Source organism: Peromyscus maniculatus, chromosome 1, assembly GCF_049852395.1.
Source record: "Peromyscus maniculatus bairdii isolate BWxNUB_F1_BW_parent chromosome 1, HU_Pman_BW_mat_3.1, whole genome shotgun sequence".
NCBI lineage: Eukaryota > Metazoa > Chordata > Mammalia > Rodentia > Cricetidae > Peromyscus > Peromyscus maniculatus.
The window spans coordinates 79,623,991-79,648,143 of NC_134852.1; the positions used below are offsets into that span (position 1 = coordinate 79,623,991).

The 24,153-nt window shown below is 47.3% G+C and overlaps 1 protein-coding gene across 12 annotated transcripts in view; it reads left to right on the top strand.

The window, feature by feature from the left end:
• Nucleotides 1-22,916, top strand: part of LOC102919504 (protein FAM169B) — a 79,142-nt gene extending 56,226 nt beyond the window's left edge. For 5 of the 12 annotated variants that reach the window (XM_076544879.1, XM_076544889.1, XM_016002895.3 and 2 more), the window contains 5 exons: nt 4,787-4,969; nt 6,704-6,835; nt 12,458-12,561; nt 21,847-21,970; nt 22,441-22,916. In XM_076544879.1, coding sequence (XP_076400994.1) covers nt 4,787-4,969; nt 6,704-6,835; nt 12,458-12,561; nt 21,847-21,970; nt 22,441-22,580 — 683 coding nt within the window. In that variant the 3' untranslated portion in view covers nt 22,581-22,916. Of the gene's footprint in view, nt 1-4,786; nt 4,970-6,703; nt 6,836-12,457; nt 12,562-15,135; nt 16,816-21,846; nt 21,971-22,440 lie in introns of those variants that run through there. The other 7 variants (XM_042277882.2, XM_042277872.2, XM_042277883.2 and 4 more) reach the window with 3 other exon arrangements.
• The last annotated feature ends 1,237 nt before the right edge of the window (nt 22,917-24,153 follow it).

Sequence of the window (24,153 nt, forward strand, 5' to 3'; positions counted from 1 at the left end):
GGCCAGAGTGTAGGTCATGTGATGGTGACCTCCTCACGCTTGACAGCCTGAAAGTAGGAGAGAGATGAGTCCATAAGTGGGTCGATCCATTAATTATTTCCGAGTTCCTCATCATCTAGTGACCCCTCAACAACTGGATCTACCAACTGTGGAGAAAGCTTTCTACACCAAGCTTTATGGGAGACGCCTTCCCTCACAAACTGCCACATTTCACCACAGAAGGAAGTTAGTGTCTTCCTTCTCACACTTACTTGTCAGAATATTTTATTTCTGAAGATGTTTAGCGAATTTTTCTGTGTATATGCGTTCATGGGCATGGGCAGGCTGGCAGGGAGGTGGGACACGCTTGTCCTTGTGCCGCAGGTTGGGTGTGGAAGTCTGCCCACATTCGTTCATTGTACCTTTCCACACTGGCCCATCCTTTTACATATTGATGAGGGGCAGTATGATTATTTGAGATGTGTGTGCACGCATTAGGATCAGATCTTGGTAACCTGCCACTTTGTCTTGGGCGCCATCAAACTTCTCTGTAGCTGTTTGCAAAATATGCAGTAGATAGCTGTAAACGGACTCGCCTTGTTGTACATACTCTCATTGTGTCTTTTAAGGTACATTTTTATTGCAGTATACATTTATATCCTATAAAATTTGCCTACCGTCAGTGTAAAATTCAGGAATTGTAGTGAATTTAAAGAGCTATGTAATTATCACCATAACCCGGTGTTAGGACATTCCTGTCACCTCCGTGGGTGGTGTCGGCTGCCATTTGTCTCCATCCCAGCCCTAGGCAAAAGCTGAGCTGCCTCCTGCCTCTGCCAATTAGCATGGACCAGGTGTTGGAGCAGCCACGCTTTTCCGTTAGTGAAGTGCTTTGGAGCTGGTGCGTGTGCATTATTGTGTTTCTTTTTATTGCCAGGTGATTCTGCCTTCTGAATGTGCTGTACTCCGCTTGTGAACCTGTCGGTTGACGGATGGTTTCCAGGTTTTACTACTATGAATAGGGCGGCTGTACACATTCTCTTACTTGTTTGCATGGAAGTGTCTTCCTTCCTTTTGGGTAGGCTCCTGGGAGTCCGATTGCTGGGTCATTTGGTGAGATTATGTCTATCTTCTAAAGGAACTGCCAAATGGCAGCGCAGTCTGGCTGCTCGGTTGTAACTTCCGTTAACCACAGTGAGGGTTCCGATTTCTGCATGTCCTTGTCGTCACTCACTATCCCTTGTCCTTTTGAGTCTAGCCCAGAGTGGCATTTTGCTGTGGTTTTAACTTCTACTTCCCTAATGGTGAGTGACGTTAGCTGGGTTTCATCGATAGTCATGTGAACGTCTTCTTTAAAGAAAGGTTTGTTCAGGTCCTTTGCGCAATTTTAATGAGGATATTTGTTTTATTTTTTATTGAATTGTAAGAGCTCTTTATTCTGGTTCTCAGTAAGCCTTTTTTATGAGAAATGTGATTTGTAAACATTTCTGTTGACAGTCGATGGCTTGGCCTTTTGTTTTTCTTAATAAAGTCTTTTGAAGGAAAAAATTTAGAAATTCTGATGAAGTCCAAGTTGCCAATTAGTTGTGCCTTTGTTGCTGAATCTATGAACTCCTCATCAACTCAAGGTTGTCAAGACATTTTTCTATTTTCCATACTATGAGCTTTACAAGCTTGTCTCTTATCTTTTTATCTCTGATCCATTTTGAATTTGTTTTTGAAAATGATGTGGAAAAAGAGTATAGGTTTTTAAATTAAATTAAATTTAATTTTTCACTCTTTAGAGGCCTGCCACCCAGCTCCCAAATAGATACACAGAGACTTATTCTTACTTATAAATGCCCGGCCTTAGCTTGGCTTGTTTCAAGCCAGCTTTTCTAACTTAAACTATCCTGTTTCTCATTAACTACATTTTGCCTCGGGGCTTTTTAACTTTTCTTTATTCTATATGTCTTTCTTCCCTTTTTATTCCATGGCTGGTTGTGTGGCTGGGTGGCCGATCCTGGCGTCCTCCTTTTCTCACTCCTCTCTCTTTTCTCTTGAGCCTAAATTTCTCCTCCTATTTATTCTCTCTGCCAGCCCTGCCTATCCTTTCTCCTGCCTAGTTATTGTCCATCCAGCTCTTCATTAGACCATCAGGTGTTTTAGTCAGGCAAAGTAACACAGCTTTACAGAGTTAAACAAATGCAACATAAAAGAATGCAACACATCTTTGTATCATTAAATACTCCACAGCATAAACCACTGTAGCACATCTTCAACTAATATACCACAAGAATCCAACTTCAATTAAAAACAAACAAACAGCTAACATACTTTAAAAGTAACCCTTCTTTTTGGTGGGTTCAACAAGGGCTTAGCACCCTGGCTATGACTTTAGCCTCTAGTACATTAAGAAAGAGACACTATATTTTAGAACAGTTTTAGATTTACAGAAAAATATTGAGGAAAATGCAGTTTTTCTGGAGTTAATCTCCCCAGTTTCCACTGTGTTCTAGTTTTCTTCCATCTCTGATAAATTCCATGATCAAGAGCAACCAAGATCAAGAAGGAAAGGGTTTATTTCGTGTTATACTTCCAGGTAAATTAGGGAGCGCAAGGCAGGACCTGGAGCAGAGGCCATGGAGGAGTGCTGCTTCCCAGCTTGCTTCCCAAGGCCTGCTCAGCCTGCTTTCTTACAGCCCCCAGGAGCTCCTGCGCAGATGTAGCACCACCCATAGTGGGCTGGGTCCTCCCACAGCAATCATTAATAAAAAAAAAAAAAAAAGGTCCCAATGGACGTGCTCACAGGCCAGCCTGACACAGGCACTTCCTCAGTTGAGAGACCCTCTTCCCAGCTGTCTCTAGTTTGTGTCAAGTTGACAAGAAGGAACTAGCATGCTATGATTAGTATGTTGCATGTATTTGGTTCATGAACCAACACAGGCGCATCCCTTAGTCTGGACCGTCACAAAAGACACGGCCTTCAGATAGAAGCAATAGGAATTTACTTTCACCTAGTTCTGGAGGCTTCAGCATCCTGGTTCCAGGTGCCAACAGGTCTGTTCTCTCTCGGGGCCTCTCCTTGGTTAGCATGTAGCCACCTTCTCACTATGTATCTCTGCTGTAGTTCTCTTGGTCCATATTTCCTCTATGGACGGCAGCCATATTGGATGAGGGCGAAGCCTAACAGCCTCCTAGTGACCCCACTCTACCCTTTAACAGCATTCTCTCTAAATACAGTTATAATCCGAAGCGTTTGGACTTCAGCATGTGAGTGCCTGGGAGACACGTCAGCCCGTAGATCTCATTGTTGTTAGTCAGGTGCTGTGGTGTTCCTGAGGCCTCGCCCTTGGTGTTGGCTGCTGTGTGGATCCAGACAAGCATTTAATGCTCTGTATCACATAGGGTAGTCTGTCCTGAGGATCCCGTGGGCCAACGGCCCTGTTCTCATTCTATATAAACTGAAGCTGTACATTTTCAAACAAACTGGTAATATCTTTTCAAGCACGTTGAAGATGAAATCCCAAGTATTTTTACAATTACTGCCTTCGTTGAATTGAGGTTCCTTGTTGGACATAGACTGTGTATTTATTTATTCATGGCACAAAAGAATAACTTCCTGTAACCACAGATACTCTTGGCACTTTGGACTGGGCTTAGCTGGGTGGTTTCCTGGTCTTGATGGGTTTTCTGTGCAAGCATGGTGACTTATGTGTTGGGTAGGTGTTTCTGCTTCTTGGGCTACCTAGTGGTAGGCTGGGCCAAGCAGGGCTCCATAGCCGCATTTCCTTCACGGTAACAGGTTGGTCTACACTTGATTTTGTGATGGAGGTAGGTATCCGAGAGACAATTTGAGGTATACTGGACTGCATGAGACCCTGGCCCTGTTGGTACGTTATCTATCTCGCTGCCTCATTCTGTTGCTAGAGTGAGTCACAGGCCAGCCTAGACTGAACCGGAGGAGAACAGACCCCATTTCTTGATGGAAAAGCTTAAAAAAAAATCACTGTATCCTGTGTGGATACAGGAGGGGAATCATTGTGGCTGTGGGAACAATTTTTCACAGTATTATATATCTTGTAATTTAGTTCATCTAATTAAACCAGAATCTTTCCTTTTCAGGTTTGGGCAGTTATTCATTTTCTGAATCTTGACAGGGACAAGCACCAGCTCTCCCAGTGGGAGCTGGGATGGCAGCCATGTGAAGGCTGCTAACACTGGTTATGTTGAAGGTGGAAAATGGAAAGGGTACAACCCCTAGCTCTCCTGCCCTGTGGCCGTAGTCATTCATGCTTCACAGGGAGCATGTGGGACTTATGTGTTTTGGAGGGCCACACATTTTGCTGGAACTGGACACCGTAAGCCTTTGTTGAAGGAATTGAAACAAGTCTTTTCCCAGTGATGGATCCAGCTGGTCCCTCTGCCTGCACTGTGGACTGGCTTCACCCTTGTAGGGAGAAGTTGGATGTTGCTTCGATAAACTTCCTCGGCTCCAAGGGTGTCGGCGAGGGGAGAGGTCTGGCAGGGGTCTGACGGGGTCCCCAAGGCTTTGGCAGCGCTCCGTCTCCCAGGCTGTGTTTTCATAGCCATGACCCAATCCGTTTTCTGTGCTTGGAGCAGTTAATTATGTGGGTCCCTGAAGAAAACACACGGGTCTGTTAGAGAACTGGTGTTTTGGGGTGATCTGGTATCTTATTGTTTATTTAGTTTGCAAAGTGAATTCTGCCCCCAGGTGGTACCAGTGACCCTGGCAGCACCCTCGAGATCTGGGTGAGTCAGCCTCCAGCCTGGGGGCCGGCATGTATCTTCTCTTGCTTTCCCACAGGCAGCCTCTGTGGTACCGGCACCAGCGCATGCTACCTGCTGCCTGTCTTCGATACCGTGTTTGTGCGGAGGAAGAACCGATGCCGAGGCCTGGGGACAGCCATGCTGAAGGACTTCTGTGACACCTTTCGAGAGGATGAAGCCTTGGGTATCAGTTGCCCGATTTCTCCTGCCATGTACAAAGGTAACCCCCACCGTGTGTCCTATGTGAACATTTGGGTAACAGTGACGGCTAACACGTGCCCTGTGGTGACTGAAACAGAAGAGTCTCGGGAGTTCTTCTGGGTTAGATGTAGGCTGTGGCTGCTCCTTCAGCTTTGGCATAACTGGGGACTTCATGTTTGATTTGCAAAGGGGACCTCTGAGAGCCTGAGAAATGATTACATTTGCAAATGCAGATGGTCCCTGCCCAACTCCCCATGATGCCACTTAGGATTTTTCAATTTTGTGATAGTGTGAATGCAGTCCACACTCAGTAGAAATCACACTTCACATTTAGAGTTTTGACCTTTTCCTGGCCTTGTGACTTGTGTTCCCACACAATCCGAAGAGCGGCAACAGCTGGGATTCTGTGGTGTTTTGTGTCCACGGTGGCTTTGGTTACAAATATTCACAGGTGATCTTGCACACGGATTAGAGAATGGCCTTGGGTTAGATGTGTATGTCCTGCAGTGGCTCTCTTCTGAGTAGTTTTCTTTTTCTTTAAAAAATGCTTAAAAAGTGTGTGTGTGTGTGTGTGTGTGTGTGTGTGTGTGTGTGTGTGTGTGTGTGATTTATTAGAACGGCTTACAGGCAGTCGTCTCGCTACTCCAACAATGGCTGTCTACCAACTGAAGGTCCCAGAATCTCGTTGTTGTTCAGTCCCTGAGGCTAGACGTCTCAGCTGGTTTTCCATATATGCTAAAATCCTGAAGAAGTATGCTCCAATGCTGGTGAAGGAATGGACTTGCCAGAGAGAGCGAGCAGGCAAAGAGAGCAAGCTTCCGTCTTCCATACCCTTTATGCAGGCAGCCAACAGAAATTCTGGTCCAGAGTAAAGGTGGTTCTATCATGCCAACACAAAGGTCTAGATTAGTAGTGGGTTTTCCAATTTCAAATTATTTAATTAAGAAAAAAATCCCTCACAGGTGTGCCCAGCCATTTGCGGTTTAGTTAATTCCAGATGTAGTCAGTTGACAGCCAAGAATAGCCATCCCAGGCACCCTTGTAAGAAGAGAGAGCCTAGGGATGCACATGGCCATGTGAGGACACTGAGAAGATACACAGGAAGCTCTGGGAAGAGGCCTCGAAGCAACCCAACCCAAGGTACCTCCAGAGCCTTGAGGAATCAGCTTGTGTTGCCATGGTACCGCCAGCCCATCATATCTGAGGAGTCTGATTCCAGAATTCAAACTGACTATGGCTTGAAAACTTAAAAAAAAGACACTTGTACTGAAGTGTACAGACCTTCCCATTGCCATTATCCCCTATCCCCTAAGCATCACAGTCTAGTAGCTATTGATGTGGCGTCTACATAGCATCAGGTGCAGAAAGGCATCTAGACGACGGGACGTACACAGGAAGTTGTGTGTCCATGCAAACACCGTGCCTGATATTTCATATAAATGTACCATCTTTAGATTTGGTGCCTTCAGAGGTCTTCAGTACCTTTGGGTACCAAGGGATGGCTGTTTCCTAGTGGCAGTCCTGGAAACTCAGTGCCTGATGGGTGGAAGTGGGAGTGTGAGATGAACAGGGATGATTCTGTCCCTATGGGAAGTTGGTGGAATGGGTTCGGGTGCAGCAGGGTCAGAGCAGCGAGGAGGTGGAGGCTGGCCACAGAAGGGCTGGAAGGGCCGTGTGAAAGAACCCAGAGAACTAACTGGCTGAACCAGGGTGGCCAGGAGTCAGACTCATAGCTTGCCTCTCTCCTTCCCAGTCCTCAAGCAGTTCCTGTTGGCCCATCCCGGCGAGAGAGGGCGCTTGTGGGAGGTGGAGTCCCCAGGGGCCTGGGGCCAGCGTGTCAACATCTGGCTCAATATTTGTCTTCAGGAGGCAGGACTTCATGATGGTGAGTGGGATGGACATCTGCCCAGGGGTCTAGTCATCTTAGTGTCCACAGCTGCCTGAAATGGGGACAGTTTCTCTTCCATTGATTGAGTCTGATTCATGAGTCTCATTCAGCTCTTGAGTATGTAGCTGACCGAAGGAGGGGCTGAGACCCCGTGGGGACACTTGTTCTGTATTTCTTACCCATGACCATCTCATCTGCACGGCTCCAAAAGATCTCCCTCAGATCTGGAACTGCAAGGTCTCTAATGGTCCCTGCTTTTCCAGTTAGACTAGATAGAGCACTACATAGATCAGCTACTAGATAGACCACTACATAGATCAACTACTACACAGACCACTGCATAGATCAACTGCTAGATAGACCACTACATAGATCAACTGCTAGATAGAGCACTGCATAGATCAACTACTATATAGACCACTGCAAAGAAAGATCACCTACTATATAAACCACTGTGAAGACCACTACTACATCAACATCTTTGAAAATCATTTGTTCCTCTGTGTGGCCGAGGATCAGGTGCAAATATTAATTTGGGGGAGTAACCTGTGCACGTGGTTGAGACGTCCCAAGATGACTAAGGTGTGCTGTGATAACCCAGTCTTCTGTCTCCCTGTGCAGGCTGTGTCCATGGCCTCATGGTAATGTTGCATAGTTCTGTGTTAATCATCCTGTGTGTACGTGTGTGCGTGGTACACGTCTGTAAGGTGTGTGTGTATGTGCACGGAGGCCAGGGTTGTATTGGGTTCCTCCTTTGTCATTGTCCATTTTCAAGTTTGAGACAAGGTCTCTTAATGAATCCGCTACTCACAGCTAGACTGGCTGGCCAGTGAGGTCCAGGGACATTCTTCCTGTCCTGTCCCTGTGCTGGAGTTATAGAAGTCAGCCACCATGCCTGACTTTTACACGGGTGCCAAGGATTCGAACTCAGACCCCCATGCTTACCCAACACGCACTTTGCTGACTGACCCATCCCACGTCAGCCCCATCATCTCGTTATTGTTATTCCTTGCTTTTTTGTGTGTGGCTTTCATCCATGTACACAATGCCTTACGATTGTCTCCATCCTTCCTAACGCCACACCCTCTTTTCACAATCGTTTAAAATTTTTTACATTTCATGGCATCCGGTTAGTGCTGTCTGTGTGTGCTTGGGTGTGGGCTCAGCCACTGAGCACGGGCAACCTACAGCTGGCTACCAAAGAAAAGTAGCTCTCCCTCCCCAGCCACCACCAGCTAACCACCTCTTTCGTCCGTGCTGGTTTTGGCTGGTTTGATCCGGTACAGTTCAGCACTGTTGCTGTGAGTTTACGAGGCAATAGCCATCTTTATCCTTTTTAAGGGCAGCGCGCTATGATGCCCTGCAGACACACTGTTCATCTCCTGTTGACCCTGCTGTCCTCAGTTCTGGGTGGCTCCAGACAGTGCCCTGGCTTGTCAGTGAGCTTTGGAGAGAGGGATCTTCGAGGGAGCGAGGTGGGGTTTTGATCGCAGGTTCCTCAGGGGAGGCAGGACCTTCAGATGGCCAGAGGGGAACGCAGACATGCTCGGCCCAGGATCTCCAGGTGGCTTTCTGACTCCCACATGGGGAAAAGATTTCACATTACAGGTTCCATGTAAGGTGGAGGGTGGGACTCAGATGCCTGGACATTCCAGCCACGGGTGCCACTTGTCCCCAGGAGAAGAGCTCCCAGCCGTTGAAACGGACTGCCCTAAGTGAAAGCAGTACTTTTTGCCCCTTCCATGATGTGGGTGCCCGTCACGTTCCTCAGGATGCTCCCGCAGAAGCAAGTAGCTCATTAGGATGGGCCCGAGGTGTAGGCTGCCTTTCTACGAGGGTGACTGACTTAACTCAGGTGGTGACAGGCAAGGGCCTGAGACCTTATTGATGCTAATAGTGATAGGTCTTGCCTTAATGGCACCCCTGAGCTGTAAGGCTTAATGGGTCCTTACAGATATTAATGAGGTGAAGGAAGGCCAGGGAGGGAGACTGGCAGGGCTGTGACTGTGATCCTAATGAGGCAGTTAAGTGACTTGCCCCGTGGCATTGTGTTAGGAGGGGAAGGGAAGCCAGCCTGTGCCTCGGGGCATGGGGGCTGGCCATCCGCACAGGTTTATAGCGTCCCAAATGAGGGTCCGGCTTTGTGCTCCGCCGCATGCCAGTCCGATGCTCCTTGGCTGGGGGTGGAAAGAGCAGTTGCATATTGGAATGTGAAAATCGCCTGGCCAGAGGGGCTGGGCGGGGAGGAGGATGCTGTGGCCCTAATTGGGGAAGATGGCTTCCTGGTGGAGAATTCCACAGGGGTTTATTTCAAGAGCTGGGAGTCTGTGTGGTCTGGTCGGAGGAAGCTGGTCTGGAAATCAGATGCCAAACCTGTCACTTTAATCCACTCTTGAGAGTCACCAACTCCCACTTACAGAACGGCAAATGAGAGGACCTTCGCGGAGAATGCTCCAGAAGTCCTCTGCAGGAAGGAGAGCCATTGTTATAATTAGGCTATAATTAGATTTACTCAAATTCTGTAATTTTTGAGGAAAAAAAAATTAAGGGTCCTTTTATTCTGTAAATCCTGGTTTGTTTCCAGTGTCACCCTCAGGGTTCCCACGCTGTCACGTTAGAGCAGCGGTTCTCAGCTTTCCCGACGCTGCGACCCCTCAATACAGTTCCTCATGGTGTGGGTCCCCCCACCCCACCACTGTTTCATTGTTACTTCATGACTGTGATTTTGCTACTGTTATGAATTAATGTAAGTATCTCTTATGCGGGACATGAGGCCCCAAGGGGGTTTTGAGCCGCAGGCTGAGAAGCGCTGTTTTAGAGGGTCCCCACCGCTTCGCGGGTGGTGGAAATGGACCTTTGAGCAGGCCGCCCTGTGGTGGAGTCAGTGGCTTCTGACTTTGGACAAGTCACAGACACGCACATTTCAAAGGGAGAGCCATTGGGCTCCATGCAAATGGAGTCTGTGTGCGAAGCGCTTTCATTTGTGGGTCTTTTTAAAGTTTGCACAGCGCTGGCTGTTGATAACATCTGTGGCTTGTCATGACCCTGGGAGTTTGTAGATTTTTCTTTTCAGGCCCTTTGAGAGAAGAAGTTTGTGGGAAATGTCTTTTCCCCCCTGCTCTCAGTTACATGGGAAACCTTTGAAACTTGACCGATGGGATCATAATTCCTTCTGATGTGATCTCCCGGTCAGTCTGCACATGCCTGAAGTCTCTTTACTGGAGGGGATGAAATTGAATATGTCAACAAGGAAATGTTCTTTTGTAGAAAAAAAAATGTTACTGGAGGTGGGAAATCATTGCATACGGCTCCAGGAATTTATTTTTCCTTCTGAAGGTTCACGGTTTTCTTTTTCCAGATGAATTTATCATGGATTCACCTGTCATCCACAGGAAAAATGATTTTCTTCCACTTTCACTTATCTGAAACAAAAACAAAAATCCTGGATGGGTTGTGTATGTAGAAATGTTGGAGGGCCAGAAAACTAGAGCCATAGTCTTGTTTCAGCTTGTTCTCATTAACCACACATTACACGATACAGTAGCAACAACAATTTTATGGTGATCCAGTATGCCTGGGAAGGTGGAGAGCCAAACCAACCTGCGGAGGCCATGTTTGTGGAATGCTGTTCTTTGGCAGGTTTTATGACTCCCTCTAGTGGCCATAGTCTTAAATTACAGTCCTGATTGAATTACAGTCCAAATTGATGGACCTGAAATGTCTGGTTCCCCAGATACTTATCTTTCCATCTAGTGTATTAAAAAATTGAAAGGGAGCTCACCCCTGACACTGCCTGGAGGTCCAGGACCTAGAGGCAGGATAGTCCAGAGACCTAGGATAGAACCAAATAGCAGGACTGGCAAAAAAAAAAAAAAAAAAAAAAAAAAAAAAAAAAAAAAAAAAAAAAAAAAAAAAAAAAAAAAGATACTCTGCTACACTCATAGATTGGTGCCTAGCCCAATAGTCATCAGAGAGGCTTCATTCAGCAACTGGTGGAAACAGATGCAGAGACCCACAGCTAAACATTAGGCCGAGCTTGGGGAATCAGGTCTGATTGTAAGACCCAGCGGTGTCAAGGGCACCATAAGAAAATCCACAGAATCAACTAATCTGGACTCACAGAGACTGAACTGACAACCAGGGAGCCTGCATGGGACTGACCAAAGACTCTGCACATATGTTACAATTGTGTAGCTTGATTTTCCTGTGGGACTCCTAACAGTGGGTGCAGGGGCTGTCTTTGATGCCTGCTTTTGGGACCCTTTTCTCCTACTCAGTTGCCTCATGGAGCCTTAATAGGAGAGGAGGTGCCCAGTTTTACTGCGACTGGGTATACCATGGCTAGCTGATATCCATGGGAGGCCTGCCCTTTTCTGAAGAGAAATATAGGAGGAGGAGTGAGAAGGGGAGGGGGTGAGGTAAGGGGGGAGAGCTGGGAGGAGAGGAGGGAGGGGAAACTATGGTTTGGATATAAAAAAGTAAATAAATAAACTATGGGACATTAATTGGTTATGATGAAATACAAGTAACATTTGATTTTTGCTAGCATGAATTATCTCCTAGCACATAAAACTATCAGGAATGATAGAAAGCTGAGGCTGGGCTAATCTGCTTCATCCACCTGTCTATTGCTTCATGTATTCTTTCATTATTTCCTTTGATAACAGTTCACGGTGCAGGCAGGCAGGCACTTTCTCAGGCATTAGCAAGTCAGTGGATAAGGCTGATGAAGCTTCCATGGTCATTTATAAACTATTAAGCCCGTGGGCAGTTACTCCTGTATGACATAAAAAACTGTATTAGAGAGATATAAAGAGAACTGAAGGGTTTTTTTTAAATGCTTAGAATTAAATTTCTGTCAAACCAAATTTTGCTAATTTATACAGTTACATAAAACATTTACAAATATACTTATGTAGAGAACAACGGAGTGATCTATTTATTGTGTAGTCAGAATGCATCACATACATATCTTCAGCTCAAATGCAAAAGCTGCACATATTTTTCCCCACAGGGAACCGACTTCCAAGACCCACACTGATTTCAGGGTGTGGGGCTGTGTACAGGACAGGGAGGTCACCCTTTCCAAATTCCTGTTGACTTGGTGGCCAGTGGAGGGGGGGCGGCATTTAGTTAACTGTGAGTAATGCCAACAGTGAACTTAGAGGAACTGGGGAAAATACTTGGAAAAACAGACCTGCCCCCCTTGCATCTGGGAAATGCTTGCGTAGAGCGACCATTTCGATATTTTTTGAGACCGAGACTCATGTAGTAACTTAGGCTGGTCTCGAACTTGCTGTGCTGCTGGAGAGGACCTTAAACTTCTGGTCCTTTTGCCTCCTCCTCTTGGATGCCGGGATTCCAAGGGTGTACCACCACACATGGTTTATGTGATGCTGGGGACTGAAGCCAGAGCATTGTGCATGCTGAGCGGTCTCCTAGCTGGACCACCTGCCACTTTGTGTCCCTTGACACCTTGCAGCTGTCCGAGGGGTGTGTGTGGGGGTGCGCTATACCCAAAGTGGGAGGCAAGAGGATGGAGTGGAGCCTCGGCCTCAGTGCTGGGAGGGGTCCTGAGTGTTGGAGCTAGCCCCATTGCTTACCTCTTCTCTTGTTTAGGGAGCACAGTGCACCCCGAAGGTTCCGAAGAGGACACAGACACTCCCAGGCAGACTTCCCGGGGTGATGGACCCACACCGGTCCATCACGGAGAAAGCCCTAAGGTACAGTGTAGAAGTGCCATTCCACAGCCTCCTGTCTCCCTAGCGACCACCTTGCTTTTTTTAAGGACTGCCTGGCAGCTCCTTGGACACCGGGGCTATGAGCTCCTCCTTGGCAGTGGGCCATGGTGATGCTGATTAATGCTGAAAATCTCCCCGTCTCGGGATGGAAGGAATGGGGTAAGAAGTTGTTATAATTAGGCTTTTTGTGGTCCCCTCTCTCAGCTAGACAGGCGTTCACAAAGCCAGAAGGAAACTAAGGGACTGGACCTGATATTCTTAGAGAGTTAGTGAAAATCTGAATTTGAAATTCAGCCACAGACCAGAACAAAAGCAAGGCAAATCCACCTTGCTCTTTCCCTCCTGCCTCCCCAGTCTGGCTGCCTGAAAGAGGACAATGGCATCAGGTCATTGTGTCCTCCAGAGTGACTGGAGTCTTGGGGGGAAGGAAAGTTACAGAGTCCTTTTTGGTATCTTGGTGCTCAGTATTTTGATAAGATTTGGAGTCTTCCCTGAAGCCAGCCCATACACACACAAGGTCATCGCTTTCAAATCCTTAAAGAGTCAACTCTAAAGCCTAACTCTGGTACATGAGAAGCAACACAGCTCATTCTGTTAAGTAGATTATTTGTAGACAGCAGATTCTACAGAGGATTACGATATTCCAGCAAGTCTTGGATCATCCTTGAAAGCTGTGCGTGGGCAGGCATCAGCCCCAGCTACCTGCCAGAGAGTAACTCTTGTTTTCTTTGGCTTCTGGCAGAAAGTTGGGCTAACTTAGGGCTCTGCCAGGGCTCCGGACAGAGACTATAGTAGTTGGCCTCTTCTGGTCACTGAGTTTTAAAATCTCCTTTTAGAGGAAGCAGCAGGAGTTCTGGAATATTCGAATGCATGCATGTGTGTCTGGGGATGTCTGCACACTCAAAGGCAGAGTGCCAACTTAAAAAATACATTGGCACTGGGCAATGTTGGCACACACCCTTAATCTCAGCACTCAGGAAGCAGAGGCAGGCAGAACTCTGAGTTCGAGGCCAGCCTGGTCTACAAAGTGAGTTCCAGGACAGCCAGGGATGCACAGAGAAACCCTGTCTCTTGAAAACATAAAAAAAAAAAAAGAAAGAAAAAGAAAAGAAAACTTGCATAGGCACATATGAATCATACTCAGTGTGTTTTATTATAATATTTCTCAATATATAATGTATTGTGATTATAGTCATTGCCCTGTTACCCTCTGTCTTCCCCTGTCCCCTATCACTGGCCCTCTTCCTTCTCCTGACTGGTCCTCCTTTCACCTTCCTGCTACACCGCTGAAGAAAATGTCTCACCCCTCCCTTTATAAATCCTCGGGGAGGGGCGGGGCCTCAGGAGCCCTTCCTGAAGAGATCACAGTCTTCTGTAGGTTTGGTGCAGGTGCTCAGAGCTGCTGAATTCAAGAGTGCAATGGCCATGTCTTGCCTGGAAGTCATCATCCCACCGCACTCCACCTCTTCCTCCCGCATTCTTTCCGCCCTCTTTTCTGTGATGTTCCTGAGCCTTGGAGGGGTGGTAGGATGTCACATTGGAGGCTGAGCACACATCAGTCACTTACTCTCGGCCCTTTGACCGTGTGGGAGTCTTGGTAGTCAGCCCTGACCACTGTAAGGTGAAGATTTTTCTGACCAAAGCCGACAGCAGCAGCACCCTATGGGGATTTTAACAGGCGCATCCTGCCCATTTAGTACGGCAACCACAGCGGCTTCCCCATGGGGGCCTGTGACCCACCCTGGCCATCGGCTCTTGAGCATGCTTACAGTGCGAGATGTGAATTTGCTCATGCAGGACAGGCCTCACATCAGGTCGTAAAGCAGCTGGCCATGACAGACTTGGCACTATTACATCAGTGGACCCATCCAGCCTGGTCCAAAAGCAGTGTAGCCTGCCGAGTCCCCAGAGAAACTGGAGAGTTTCTCTCAAGCTCCTGCCAAGCCCTGCCAGTCCCGGAGCCCACTTATAAAATAAACACACTGACTCTTATATTATTTAAACTGCTCGGCCATTAGCTCAGGCCTACCACTGTCTAGCTCTTACTCTAATACTAAGCCCATTTTTGTTAATCTATATGTCTCATCATCCCATACACTTGACATCATCTCTTGATGACTTGGGTACCCAGTGCAGTATACATACCACATAAGTCATCGTTCAGTGCTGTAGAGGATGGTGACATGAGAAGTGTGGGCATGCCCAGTACGGCCTGAGCTGTTTTGGAGTGTTCTGACTTGTGTTTAGCTGAATCTGTTCATCCCTCAAATGCTGGGGCCGACCGCACGGCTTCCTTGCCCTGCTCTGACCTTATCCAAGTCTTCTCGGCTGGGCTGCCCTTTGGGTCCATCCAGTAAATACGTGCACCCGTGACAGAATGTCATTTCCCCATGGCTAACTGGTATGTTCGGATATGGCTTATCCCCTTTAATCTCAGCGTGAAGTGTGGAGACAAGACAAGCCGGGTCACTCCAGGCCCTTAGTGTCTAGCACTGTCCAGGATGACCTCATCACAGTGTTTGAGGTGGACGCCTTTGGCTTACTTTCTGATTTCAGGAGTGGGTCACCGCAGAACAGGAGACATGGGATGACCAAGAGTGTGTCACAGGAGAGGAGGAAGCTGGGATGCCCCTGAGACCCTCCTGGGATGAGGCAGAGGAAAAGGGAGCCAAGAGGACCGTGGCAGCCGCTGGGCTGGTTGGTGAGCCATGGCGGAAGCGTGTGCGGCAAGCTACTAGCTCCTCGGAGGTTCATTTGGCTTCACCAGGATCTGAGCCTGAGGGTTTGATGTGGCCCTGAGCAATCTCTGGTGCTGGAGATGGTGTCCACAGGTCCTGCCTGTCTCTGCTCCCCTTACAGGCTTTGGGATAAGGGGGTCTTGAAGAAGTGCTTGGGTAAGCCAAATACGCTCTGGGAGCCACTTTTACAAGCCAACTGTTGGCAAATCCAAGACTCTAAAAGCTCACTCATTAAAAGTAACATGGTTTCCGCTCCCCAGGAGTATGGTAGGGAGATGTGTGGGACCATGTGAAGGTCCTTAATGGAAACGGGCTCAGAGATGGGCCGTGGTAGCCATCTATGATATGCATTCAGCCCTGTTGTAACTTCAGAACTCAACACCAGAGGTTTTCAGGGAGACAAGTTCCTTCTCTGGGGACTTGCCAGTCACTTCAGAGCTCCTCGAGGGCAAACACCAGAGCTGTATAATGTCCACTATGCCAGGGCAGATGGCGCCCACTGTGGGCCCTGGGCTATTTCAGGCCCATTGTAGTGCTCATGCTGCCTTCAATGCTGTTGGGTTCAGCCGTGTGGATGTGGGGTGGGATTTCTCCCAGAGAAAGCCGGTCTGGCACTTTGTGTTCCCTGAATGGTCAAAGGACACATGCTGTGGGGCCTCAGTTAGTTATGTATTCATCAAAGCACCAGGCTCTCTGCTCATCTCTATGTATGTACATACATACATACATACATACATACATGAATATAAACATGCATACAGCTCTCCTTTTCTCTCTCATCTGCTTCCTTCACTTCTTCTCTTCCTTTCCCCCTCCTCTACCCATTATCTGTCTATCTATCTATCTATCTATCTATCTATCTATCTATCTATCTATCTATCTATCTATCTATCTATCTATCTATCTTATATATCTATAGTCCCCCAATTCACCTGTATATCCTCTATCAATTTGTTCTTTCTTCCATCTAACTCTCCATCTATCCATCCATCCATCCATCTATCCATCCATCCATCCATCCATCCATCCATCCATCCATCCATCCATCCATCCATCAATCTATCCATCCTTCCATCCACCCATCCACCCATCCAGTGTGCTTTCTGTTGGACAAGCTCTGTGCTGTGTGTGCCTGGGAGACTTAACTGAGGCTCCATTTCAGCCCCGGGGAGCTTCTTTGTCTGGAGGGCTGCTCTTGAGTGTCCACTGTGGTTTTCATTTCTCTCATACTCACTGCAGACAGGGAGGGGCCGACTGGGAGGAGGCAGCACTTGCAGCTCCCTACAGGAACACTGAGGCCCCCGTTTGCATGTGGGATCTGTGAAGGAGACCCAGACCACAGAAGTAGGCTGAGCTTCTTACAGGCTCTCCACGTGGGACCCCATGCATCCCTTAACATGTGGTTCGTGTGCTGTGGAGACTTTGTGTTTTCTGTTTATATGAACATTAACTCATATGCATCTCTGGGATTTAATAAAGTTACTATTCAATAAAGCCATCTATGTATTAATAGCTTCATTTTAAGACTTTCAAGGTGACCACAGAGTTCTGGGAGGGTCTCTGGCCCAGAGCAGCACCCACCCTGATGGTGGCACAGAGGACACCAGCACTGAGGCTCTTGCCGGGCACCTTCTGTGCAGGGCACCTAAGGAGCTGTCGCTTGTGTCAATGTGTGGTGAGCTGGTTTATGCAAGATCATCAATTCGGTGTATTACTCAGTTTCTCTGTGTCCTTGCCTCCCCACCCCCTTTGAGACAGGGTCTTGCTGTCTAACCCAGGTGGCACACACTTGCCATCTTTGTCTCCATAGTGCTGGGACGACAGTGCCCGGAGTGTTCCTATTATTCTTAAACAGCTCTTGCTAACATAAATTATAAACTGTAAAAGTGCTGTCCGGGCTTCTTCAGGCCCCCCTCCAGACGGTTTCCCAAAGAAGCCTGGTGTCCACTGGCACCCTCTCCCTTTGCACTGTGTTACCATTCCTAGGTATACTTAGGATGGCAGCACCATCCATCCACCTTCTCTGGTTACAGACTTGCCTGCTCTGAACATGTCCCCTAACTGGAATCACCTCTTAGCGGTCATTGGCAGCTGACTTTCCTCACTCAGCATGACAATATTCAGAGGACTAGCTACGGTACAGCATGTATCAGCACTCCCTTTTTCATGGCTGAATAATATTCCACCCCATAGATGTATGATGTTGCATTTGTTCATCCACCTCCCAGCTGATGGGCTTTGGGATTGAGTTCTAGCTTTGGCTGGAATGATAATATTAAGATTATTGCTTCTAATTTGCAGTCCTCCGATTGTCAAGGAAATTGGGAACTTTTTAGAATATTTATCGGTCATTTATGTTTCTTCTTTGAGAACTGTTTGTTCGGTTCACTGGCCCGACTGGTCTAGTGATTTTTGTTGGTGTTTAATTTTTGCAGTTTTTTTTAAATATCATATATACTATTCCTCTGTATTATGGTTGATTTTAATGCCAGCTTGCCATACATTAGAATCAAAGGGAATCTCACCTGAAGAAGTGTCTGCCCTGGTTGATGTGGCAAGATCTATCCTGATTGTGGTAGCACCTTCCGGTACCAGCCCAGATGAAAAGGGCATGTTAGAAGGAAGCTCATCTGCATCTGCTCACGTCACCTCCCCCTGTGGCTGAGTGGATTTGCCCTTTGCTGTTGCTACTGCTAATTCCATCATGGACAGCAGAACCAGTGTTTCCAGGCTTTCACTGTGGACTAAGGCCCAACATCTCCCCAGGAACCCTCAGGCTCCAGCAGCAGATTGGGCATTGGGCTTGCTGAGGTACCCAACCTTGTGGCCTGAGACACTACCGGCCCTCCTTCAGTGAGAGACAGTCATTCATTGGTGGACTCCTACTGCTGAGGCACCAGCCTCAAGGACTGAGTAACTGCTGGGTTCTCAGCTCTTAGCTGTTGTTTCTACCTAAAGCTGACCTACTAAATTATTCTGTCTGTCATCTGTCTGTCTGTCTGTCTGTCTGTCTGTCTATCGGTGTGGTTGTTTGAATGATAATTCCTCCCTGCCCCCATAGACTCATATATTTGAATGTTAGGTCTCCAGTTAGTGGAACTGTTTCAGAAGGATTAGGATACGTGGCCTTGCTGGAGTAGGCGTGGCTTTGTTGGAGGAAGTGTGTCACTGGGAATGAGGTGGGTGGGAATTGAAGTTTTAAAAGCCCATGTAACAAGAATCTTAAATGGTCTTATTAATAAAAACAAACCCGGAGCCAGGTATTGGGGTGAACGCTAAAAGATCAGAGAAACAGAATCAGCCATAGCTAACCTCACCTAGGTAATTCCTCACTCAGTTGATCTTGTTTCCTTAAACTGGAAGCCTCTGTGTCCTCATCCAAATGGATCTCAGCTGAATTGCTGCTCAAAAGCCTAAAAGCTTAACCAGCTCTAGTTCCTGAGTTCCTGGTTTTCACGCCTTATATACCTTTCTGCTTCCTGCCATCACTTCCTGGGATTAAAGGCGTGTGTCACCATGCCTGGCTATTTCCAGTGTGGCTTTGAACTCACAGAGATCCAGACAGATCTCTGCCTTTGGAATGCTAAGATTAAAGGTGTGTGTGCCACCATTTTCTGGCCTCTATGTCTATCTAGTGGCTGTTCTGTTCTCTGACCCCAGATAAGTTTATTAAGGTACACAGTATACTGGGGGAACACAAATCATCACAAGCCTACATCAAGCCTATTCTCTCTCTCTCTCTCTCTCTCTCTCTCTCTCTCTCTCTCTCTCTCTCTCTCTCTCTCTCTTTCTCTCTCTCTCTCTCTCCCTCTGCTGCCTGTGGATCAGGATACTCTCAGCTACTTCTCCAGTGCCATGCCTGCGTACCTGCCATCCCACTCCACACCGTGATGATGCTGTAAGCTAGCTAGTTCCCAATTAAATGCTTTGTTGTGTAAGTAGCCTTGGTCATGGTGTCTCCTCACAGCAATAGAACAATAAGACAGCAGTTGGTACCAGGAGTGGGGTATTGATGTGACAAGTCTGATCATGCTGTTTGTTGGAGGAATATGAAAGACTTTGGGACTTCAAACTAGAAAAGTGGTTGAATGCTTTAAGCATGGCCCAATGGACCATCTTATAGAAGCATGGAGGACAGTAGTGCGGAGGATGATGTGGACTATGTAGGCCCATCTCAGCAAGTCTGAGGGAAAGAAACATTAACAAGTGGCCTAGAGATCATTCTTGTGATATTTTGACAAAGAATATGGCTGCTTTTTTGTCCTTGTTTTAAAAATCTGCCTGAGCATAGTTGGAGAGTTTTGTATTAATGCGCTTGGCAGAGGAGATTTCAAGACAGTCTAGTATTGACGGTATCATGTGTAATTAGTGACCACTCTTATGCAGTCTACAATGAAAAAGAGCAAGCAGGGCAAAGAGAAACACAAAATGCACAGTTTGATGGGAAAAAGAACACCAGAACATGTAACGGGGGAGCCAAGTTCTGTGCTCAAGGAGTTTAAAGAAAGGTTTGTTTCAAAATGGAATAGAGGGAGTGGTGACCTCAGGACAGGACCCACCCAGCTAATCCTGCAACCCATGAAAGAAAAGGCCTGAGGGATATCATAGGCTTAAACAATCAAGGAAAGCTTATGCAAATGAAAGGAGGAAGGTGACAGCCCCACCCAGCAAGCAGAAGAACTGGGCAGCTTTGGCCACAAAGCTTTATCCAGTTCTGGCTTATCAAGGAAGATAGAGCAGCGGGGCTGTGGAACCTTCCTCTGTCGGTTAAAGAAAGCTACAGAGGCCAGGTGTGAGATGGGGCTGTCCCTGTGTGGAGACCGGAGAGAGGATTTTGTGGAGCTGTAAAGGCAGTGTCTGGACTCCAAGATGCTGGAGATGCCAGAGCTGTGGAATACCTGCCAAGCAGAGCTGCTAACAGAGTGGAACCAGCCCGAGAGAGAGAAGTGTGATGTCGACAATGAGTCTGGAAGGGGTTGGAAATCTGAAGGGCATTTTGACATCGTATGTGAAGAGGCAGAGTCTGGAGTTTGCCCAGCTGGGTTTCAGTCTTGCTGTGGTCCAGTATTTCCTCACAATGTCCCCCTTTTGTCCCTTTTGAAATGATAATATATTCTGTGCCTTTGTATGTTGGAAGTATGTCATTTGCTTTTGATTTTTATAGGAGGTTACAGATAAGAGATTGCCTGGAGTCTCAGAAGAGACTTTGGACTTTAAAACATTGTTGAGACTGAAAGACTCAACAATATGGACTTTTGAACTTGGACTACATGCATTTTGCATTATGACATGACTATAAGCCTATGGGGGAGAAGAATGTGGTGGTTTGAATGAGCTTGGCCCCATAGGCTCATATGTGTGAATGCTTGGTCCACAGTTATAGGAATTGTTTGGGAAGGAGTATGAGGGTTGGCTTTGTTGGAGGAGGTGTGTCACTGGGGTGGGCTTAGAGGTTTCAAAAGCCTATGCCAGGCCCAGTCTCTCTACCTTCTACTTACTGATTAGGATGTAGCTCTCAGCTGCTTCTCCAGCACCACGTCTGCCTCCTTGCTCCCAGCCATGATGGTAATGGACTCCCCCCCCCCAATTAAATGCTTTCTTTCTTTTATATATTGCCTTGGTCATGGTGTCTCTTCACAGCAATAGAACCTAACTAAGATGGCGTACACACAGCACACAAATCACATCCCATTGGTTCTGTTCTTTTTGAAAACCCTGACTCACACATCCTGCTTATGGGAGACAATCTGAATGTCCGAATTTGCAGTTTTCTTTGTAGAGTGTTACTGATCTGCAGCTGGAAAGTACTTCTTCACCCCTAAAACCTGGGGTAGGCAGTGGAACCCAGGACCTCACAAATGTCTAGCCAAGTGCTCTGCCACCCAGTCCTACAGATGGAAGTTTTAAATTAGGTCCTTGAGCTTTCATTTGAGAAGCTGTGAGTATATATTAGTCAGTGTTCTTTAGAGAAACAAAACTTATAGAATGAATCTCTTTCTATATATATAGAAAGGGCATTTATTAGAATGACTCATAGGCTATGGTCCTGATAATCCCACATTGGCTGCCTATGAACAGAAGGTCCAAGAGTCCAGTACTTGAGTCAGTCCATGAGTCTGGATGTCTCAGCTGGTCTTCAGTATATGATGGAATCCTGAAGATGTAGGCTCTAATGCTAGTGAAGGAGTGGACTTGTCAGTGAGAGTGAGAGCAAGTAGGCAAAAAGAGAAAGCTCCCTTCTTCCACGTCCTTATATATAGGTTTCCAGCAGAAAGCATGACCTAGATTAGAGGTAGGTCTTCCTACCTCAAAAGACTTGGATTAAAGATGTGTCTTCCCACTTCAAAGATCAGGATCAGAAGTGGATCTTCCCACTTCAAATTAAGCAGAAGTCCTTCCCAGGTGTGCCTCTCCATTTTTGGGTTTTAGTTAATTCCAGATGTAGTCAAGTTGACAACTAAGAGTGGCCATCACATTGGGAGATACATGTTTTCATGTTGCCTCGTTCTCTTTGGTGCCTCCATTTCAGGGCACAAATGATTGCCGTGGGAGAGGGAGAGAAGTCAGTGGCTGCTGTCCTGAGCCTCAGCCACCACACAGTCATAAGAACCAGTCTCAGACTGTCCAAGCTGAACCTCTGGGCTTCACACAAGGTATCGGGATAGAGTAATTTCCTTCCATGCCAGAATAATCCTGTAAGTGACCACTACAATCAAGGTGCTTCTGTGAAGGTTCAAGGGCTGCTTAATGGAACTGGCTAATCCTCATAACATCATTTCCATCAGACAAGTCCCCTTCACATTTCTTTTGGGCTCTTCACAATGAGCAGACAGCTTTTCTGGAAGCTGGTAAGCCCCAGGACTCTAGCTTGTGGAAAGCCTTAGTAATACTGGAAATGCAAATTAAGACCAGGATGAGGACCACCCCCTGCACCCCCACACACATACAGTACAGTGGCCATGACTGTCCAGTGCCAGGCCTCAGAAGTGGCACTCAGGGATGTTCTCGGATGTGGAGATATGGAGTTGATAAGCATTGCTATGATGCTTTATTTATAAAATGAAAATTAAAAAAAAACACTTAGGGTTTCTCTCTCTCTGTCTGTTTTTGATCTTCTATATAGCCCTACTTGGTCTTGTACCAGCCAACCTCCTGCCTCAGTTTGCCGAATGCTGGAGAGGGGTTGCTGCAGATCTGACCCAGGGCCTTCTACATGCTAGACCATTGCCAGTTACTGAGCTACATCCCAGCCCCAGGAAATAATAAAATGTCATTAAAACCAACGGAAGGCTTAAAAAGTTTGATAAATGTTGTTTCATATGTCTCAAAAGCTTGGCTGTGTCTGTGTTTCTCTGTCCCCTCTGTGTAGTACAGGATTCCTTCAGTCCTGGGGACAGTCTAAAGGTGAACAGGGGAGAAAGCATGTCATTCTGTGGTCTCTTTTGTGACACTGGGTTGGCAGGAGTCATACCAGGTTTTGAGTCCAAAGACCTGGCCCACTGCCTTTTGATGGATAATATTGAGCATGACACTGTGCAGTTCCAAGCCTTGTGGCCCTGGTGGACATGTATGGACCAACAGCCCCAGAAGAGTCCTCTGAGCGCTCAGGAGCTGATGCTGGGACAAAAGCCTTTAATTGTTAAATGGTAAACATGCCACCTCATTCCTACATGTATAGTCGACCCTTCATTACAGGTTCCCTTCTGTGGGTTCAACGACTCACGAAACGTATGCCTTGAGACGTTGCCGGTGTCACCAAGTACGAAAGCCCACTTTCCCTGGTCATTATCCCCACCAGGCCCAATGGTACAGTTTAACAACTATTCACACACCAGGCACTGCATGTCATCTACAGATGGCCGAGCCTTGAGGGAGGGTCTGTGCAAGTTCTATGCCCATGTGTCATTTTCTACAAAACACTGGAGAGCCTCAGTTCCTGGCATGGCGGTGCTGCCCTAGGACCTGTCCCCATGGGATTCCAAAGGGCATCTGTGTTTAGTTCCGACCTGCACAGTTTACACTCAGGCGTGTGTAAATCAGGACTAGATCTTCATACACCATGCTTCACCGTGCTCATCTTTGTTCTGAACTCTGCCCGTTGAATGGCAGAGAATCAAGTCCAGGCGATTCCTCACACCTTTCCAGTGTCCCCTCCAAAGAGGACCGCACTTCTTTCTTCCTGCAGTCTGCTTGAAGAGCAGAGGCTTGGCCATGCTGGAACTGCCGCACACCGGCGGCATCTCCTTGTTTGTCCCATCGTCGTTTCTGGGCTTACATTCCCGGCCATGCTGGCCACAGGAGCTGAGCTGGTGGCCTTTTCCTCCTTGGGCTCTGCCTGTGACCCAGTTGGCACCAACTAATCCTCCCCACCCCTCAACCATGAAGCCACGTTGTGACTTATAGGTTTCCTTCTTCCCGTTTGTCTGTTCTGCTCAGGACTCAGGCCACTTTTGGGGTGCTGCCTTCTCAGAGGACTTCAGGGGAGCTGCTGCTGGCTGAGCACCTGGTACCCTGCACACAGAAAGCCTCAGGAGCTCTAACCATGTAGTAGTCCCACTATGGTGACATCTTACAAGATGATGGTGGAACACCAGCCCCATGCTGGAGACTGCCTTTTGTATAGCACCTTCTGACTGCTTCACTGATAAGACTCCTCAGACGTCTCTGCCCGCCCTAGCGAAGGCTCGGGAGGTCTCCTGGAGAAGTCAGAAGCAGAGAGCAGCATTTGAATCTCATTTTCCTCAAAGCACTAGTTATCAGAGGGTCTTGACCGCTCCTTCAAAAACCAAGCATGCGCTTCTGGGTTCTGGAAGCAATACCTGAAGTTGCCACACGA